This window comes from Simochromis diagramma, unplaced genomic scaffold (assembly GCF_900408965.1).
Source record: "Simochromis diagramma unplaced genomic scaffold, fSimDia1.1 OVJJ01000338.1, whole genome shotgun sequence".
In the NCBI taxonomy this organism is placed as follows: domain Eukaryota; kingdom Metazoa; phylum Chordata; class Actinopteri; order Cichliformes; family Cichlidae; genus Simochromis; species Simochromis diagramma.
The window spans coordinates 723622-728863 of NW_024387088.1; the positions used below are offsets into that span (position 1 = coordinate 723622).

The window sequence follows — 5242 nt, forward strand, 5'->3', positions numbered from 1 at the left end:
CAGAGGTGGGCATCAGAGCTGGCCGCTTTTGATTTGACCATAAAATACCGGCCTGGGGCTCAGAATGCTAATGCAGACGCATTGTCCCGCCTACATGGAACTGTAATGGAATTGGATGGTCCATTATCTAATGATATTGGAGTGCAGTGTGAGATGATTCCCAGTGTTCAGGCAGAGATAAGTGTTTTACCGGGTTGTTCTTTCTCTGATCTCTGTACGTTACAGAAACAAGACCCTGTGATTGGTCCCTTCTTAAAGTATTGGGAGGTGGCCAGGTTGCCAGATTCAAAGGAAAGAGATGGTCTTGGTAAGGGTTCGAGGGAATTGGTCCGTCAATGGGGGCGGATGAAACAAAGGGAGTCTGTGTTGTATCGCTGCACTCATACTCCTGATGGAGTGAGGGAGGTTGACCAGCTGGTGCTGCCACAGTGTTTACAGAGTCGCATCCTTTGTTTACTCCACGATGAGCATGGCCATCAAGGGGTTGAGCGTACACTGCAGTTGGTGCGCTCGCGATATTATTGGCCGCACATGTATGCAGATATTGAGAGATGGTGCAGAGATTGTGAAAGGTGTGTTCTTTCTAAGGCCGTTGTGCCAAAGATTAAAACCTTTATGGGTAGTATTTCTGCATCTCGGCCTCATGAAATTTTGGCAATTGATTTTACAGTACTTGAACCCTCAACTGATGGTAAAGAGAATATTTTGGTAATGACTGACATCTTTTCTAAATATACTCAGACTGTTCCTACAAAAGATCAGCGAGCCAGTACAGTGGCAGAGGCTTTAGTGAAGCATTGGTTTCATTTATTTGGGCCTCCAAGCCGTATACATTCTGATCAGGGGCGAAATTTTGAAAGCGCTTTGGTGCAACAGCTGTGTAAAATTTATAAGATAGAGAAGAGTCGGACGACACCCTATCATCCACAAGGTAATGGTCAATGTGAACGATTTAATCGTACACTTCATGACTTGCTGCGTGCCCTGCCTCCTGAACAAAAGCGCCGGTGGCCGCGGCACCTCTCCCAAGTCACATATGCGTATAACACCACAGTACATCAGACAACTGGCATGACTCCATATTATTTGATGTTCGGGCGAGAGCCACGGTTGCCAGTGGATTTTTGGTTGGGTGCTGGCAGTGAAGTTGATGAGGACGTCACTCTTGAAGAGTGGGTACAGGAACATCAAAAGTCCTTGGCTGCTGCATATGATGTTGTGCAGCAACGGTTAGAAAGGAGAAGGGTTCAGAGAGATTTGAATTCCTCTAAATGTGCTAGTCCTGATTTGGAGCAGGGCGATTTGGTGTATATGAGAAACCACTCTGTAAGAGGTCGCAATAAGATTCAAGATTTTTGGGATCCCACGCCCTTTCAAGTAGTGCGACCTCCTCCTGGTCATGGCGTAGTATATTCAGTCGCTCCTGCTGGGCACACTGGTCCACTTCGACAAGTACATCGAACTGAGTTGAGAAACATTCCAATCAGGGAATTGGATGGAGACCAAGATAGTGGCCTACAAATGTCAAAACAGGATGATCTAACTGGAATGTTGGCCACAAACGTCAGTATGGTTGATGAAGTGGAACAGATGTTTACAGAACAGGGAGATGGAGGCGATTCTGCAGTGTTGGAGGAAGGGACGTTGAGTCCCACACATGTGGGGGTGCCCCATTTGGATTGTTCTGGGGACCTAGAACCTGGGGAGGAAGATGTTGCCAGCTTGACGCAAGGGTCTCGTAGGTCAATGAGGAAGACTGCTGGACAGCACTCAAACCCATTTAAATTGCCACAATCCATTATAAAATGAGCAAAATTTTAAGTGTGCTCTCTTTTCAGCTCATCGTCGGGTCGCCGATGCCCTTTGAAGGGGAGGGTTGTAACAAGTGTCACCTGGCAGTTTGTTGCTCTCTGCCAGGTGATTGGCTGAAGAGCTGTGAAAAGGTAGTGGGTGTGTGGGGTGAAGTCAGCGCCCTTCTGTGGAAAAAACCAGAGGCAATTAATTCACTCAGGTGCGAGTGGGTATACTGTCGGTAAGAGACTTTTGCCACTTTTGTTTGGATCTTTTGCTTTTGCATGTGCCTATTTTTAATGTGTCATTGGACTTTTTTTTAGTGTGACCACGAATTTTAATAGAAGAATTGATCAAGCCCTAGATCGACTGCGCGCAGGGAAACTGATCAATATTGTAGGTATATTGAGTGTTTGTTTTAGCTTCATGATTTTGAATGGTTTTATAAAATTGTTATTTTATTGGGTAATATTTTAATTGATAATGTTGTTTGTTTTTCAGCTGTGCTGTCTCTGCTGTCCTTTTTTGTTCTTTTGATTGATTTGTAATTTTGTTTTGGTTAGTCCGTCCAGCCGTAGAGGCGGTTATCGATTGAGAGTAAGTTTTGTAAGGGCGGACTAACCTCTCTTTTGTTTTTCATTTATTTTAATTGTTTGTGCCACTTCCCTTTATCTCTCAGATCACAGGCCATACATAGCACTGATTCCCAGCTGCGCTGAGACCCGAATTGTTTGCAGTGTGTGCCACGATTGCAGTGTCGCTAAGCGGGGTGTGACGGGTTTGCAGTGTTATTTCGCACAGTTTGTGTGGTAAGTCTCGTGTGCAGCTGGGATATCAGCGGGATGTGTTGTAAGTCCTGTCTGGAAACGACTGGGAATTTGTACTTTTAACTCATATAATAAATAAATGATCAATTATTTCTTTGCCCCGTGTACTCATCCCTTGTCCTCGGTTACAATAATAATAATAATAATAATAATAATAATAATAATAATAATAATAATAATAATAATAATAATAATAATAACAGTTGAGTCATAGGAGTCGCTGTTTCAGACAAGTCAATTGGCCAATTGGGCATCGTGCTCTCATGCGGCTCAGACCGGTTTTCGGACGGTGTGGAACCCCGGCGCCACCCACCACCGACTATAAAAAGGCAGCTTGCGCGTGAACGGCGCGCATTTTTCCTCCGCGTGCAAGATGAGTCCTACATCAGTCCGCCTCACTTACATTGTTCTTCTTCTTCTTTTTATCGGCCGGGTGTCTGGGAAACTGATTCAGGCCGATGCAGGAGACGATGTTAAGTTTGCCCTGACAGAGAAGTGCAAGACGGGAAAAGTCACACATCAGCTGATGGATGGCACCGATCAGCTGGTCGCCTTTCTTGACGGTGTCTGGAAGCCGGGACCGGGTTACATTAACCGGGTGGTTTACAGCGCCGACTCTCTGATATTAAAGAGAGCAGATTTCAACGATCACGGCTATTACGCGTTTACCTGCAACGACAAACAGAGGGGGGAGCTGGAAGAGTTGCACGTTTTTCTGCCCTATAAACTTGTCGCACCCCGGGATGAAGGTGCCACCCTGCCGTGTCGCTCCGTTACAGTCGGTCAGGCTGTGAAATCTGTGCGCTGGAGGAGAGACGGAGAGCTGGTGCTGGAGCTGAATCCTCGGTCTAAGCAAATCACCTACGGGGACGGCTATGATGAAAGCCGAGTGTCCATACCATCAGACTGGTACCAGCGAGGAGACCTGTCCCTCACCGTGAAGCGAGCTCAGCTCAGAGACGAGGGAGTGTATTACTGTGACGTGGAGAAGACAGAGAAACACCGCTCTGCTGTCCACCTGCACGTCTCCACACCATCACCACCACCTGGCAGCACCTCACAGCCTACAACCACACCGACGGTAAGAATTTAAGTAGTTTCACACGTCACTCTAAACCTTAATCGGCCACAGTTTAATCACTGCAGACTGACTGAAAGACTTTAAGTAACGTGGCCATGAAGATTAGTAGGACAGGCCAAAGGCAAGCGGTCCTGTCAGCAAAGAACAGTCAAAATTCAGGCGCAGCGGTTCAGCAGGAACATGTGCTTACAGATGTGCAAAGATAGAGGGTTGTGGTCTGTCCACCGAGGACTGACACACAGACTGTATAAAAAGATCTCATCCTTACGTTGAGCTTTACAGTGTAAAATGTTTTATTTTAACTTTAACTGAAAGCATTAAAAGTCAGTTAAAACTGCTAACTAACATTTCTGCTCTGTCTTCTTGTCCTCTGCAGCCATCAGAGTGCTCCGAGTGGTCGTGGAGAACATTCTTCATAACAGCAGCTGTATTTGTGATCGTTGACCTGCTGGTTTGGCTCGGCTGTTTTCTGAGGGACAGGAAATTTAATGTGCGCACTCGAGGAGGAGGAGGAGGAGGAGGAGGAGGCACTGAAGAGGACAGAGAATCAGATTGTGACCAGCACAGGATGCTAAAGTCAAATGGAAACCCTGACTTTACCCACAACTGATGAGTGAAAAAACAACAACAGCTCATCCCTTTAAGTATTTGAACTCGCCACCTTTATGACAGCACCATTGTGCAACTCCACTGTCTCAGGTTTAGAAATCCTCCGTTTTCCTTCTGCTCAGGCTGACTGCTGTTACAATGTTTGAGATTGTCTCTATTTTTTTGTGTTTGTCTTCCAATCAATGAAGTAATGCCTGTAAATCATCTGCTTACATAATCAATGCATAATTTAGCTTCAAGATGGATGAATGAGATCTCTTCAGTAACAGAATCAGAATCGTGTTTATTGGCCAAGTATATGTGCAGACACATACAGGGAATTTGTATATTGTCCTGCCTGTTTGTACAGATTTAGTCTTTACTGTGTTTACTTTGCTTTTTGTAAAAAGCTCAGGGAAGCTGCTGTGTGCCAATAAAGTTTTAAGTGGATAATAAAGTGACCTGATGATGATTACAGTCATTCATGATTTTATTCATTTTGCACATTAAATGACGTCAAATGTTTGATGGAATAAACACTGAAACCCTTTGAACAAAGAACATCAAGATATCCTGACAAAACTGTTTCCAGCCAGAAAGGCTGCAGGTATTTGTGTGAAAGAAAGACAGCGAGGGAAAAATTCACACCAAAGACATTTGAATAAATAACAAGTGAGGAGAAAACAATGAAAAGATACAAAACATCAGCAATATACAGCTTGTAACAGAGCAAACAGGGATGTAAAGGTGACTTTATCAATGAGTGCTTGTAAAGGTGTTAGGCCACACATGAAGCTGTCGGTGTCTCTGAGTCACCGTCCTCTCTTCTTCGTGCTGACAGCATCACATGATGTTGTTCAGATTCCAATAAAATGATCAGATTTGCACAACAAATAAATAACCAGAGTTTTTGTTCTACATAAAGATCTTCATTTATTTTCCTGCCTCTTCTCCA

At 44.6% G+C, this 5242-nt stretch overlaps 1 protein-coding gene across 1 annotated transcript; it reads left to right on the top strand.

Annotated features, from left to right (window-relative positions):
• The first annotated feature begins 2884 nt into the window (after positions 1–2884).
• Positions 2885–5012, top strand: LOC120742663. Its single transcript, XM_040046088.1, has 2 exons — positions 2885–3699; positions 4076–5012. Exons 1-2 carry the CDS (start codon positions 2992–2994, stop codon positions 4307–4309), a joined length of 942 nt encoding a protein of 313 aa, XP_039902022.1. The 5' UTR covers positions 2885–2991; the 3' UTR covers positions 4310–5012.
• Positions 5013–5242: the final 230 nt, after the last annotated feature.

Excerpts from the sequence above, each read along its gene's own strand:
- LOC120742663 (XM_040046088.1), top strand. The coding sequence starts at position 2,992 with ATGAGTCCTACATCAGTCCGCCTCACTTACATTGTTCTTCTTCTTCTT. Across the intron at positions 3,700-4,075 it reads AGCCTACAACCACACCGACG|CCATCAGAGTGCTCCGAGTG; the intron begins GTAAGAATTTAA and ends TGTCCTCTGCAG.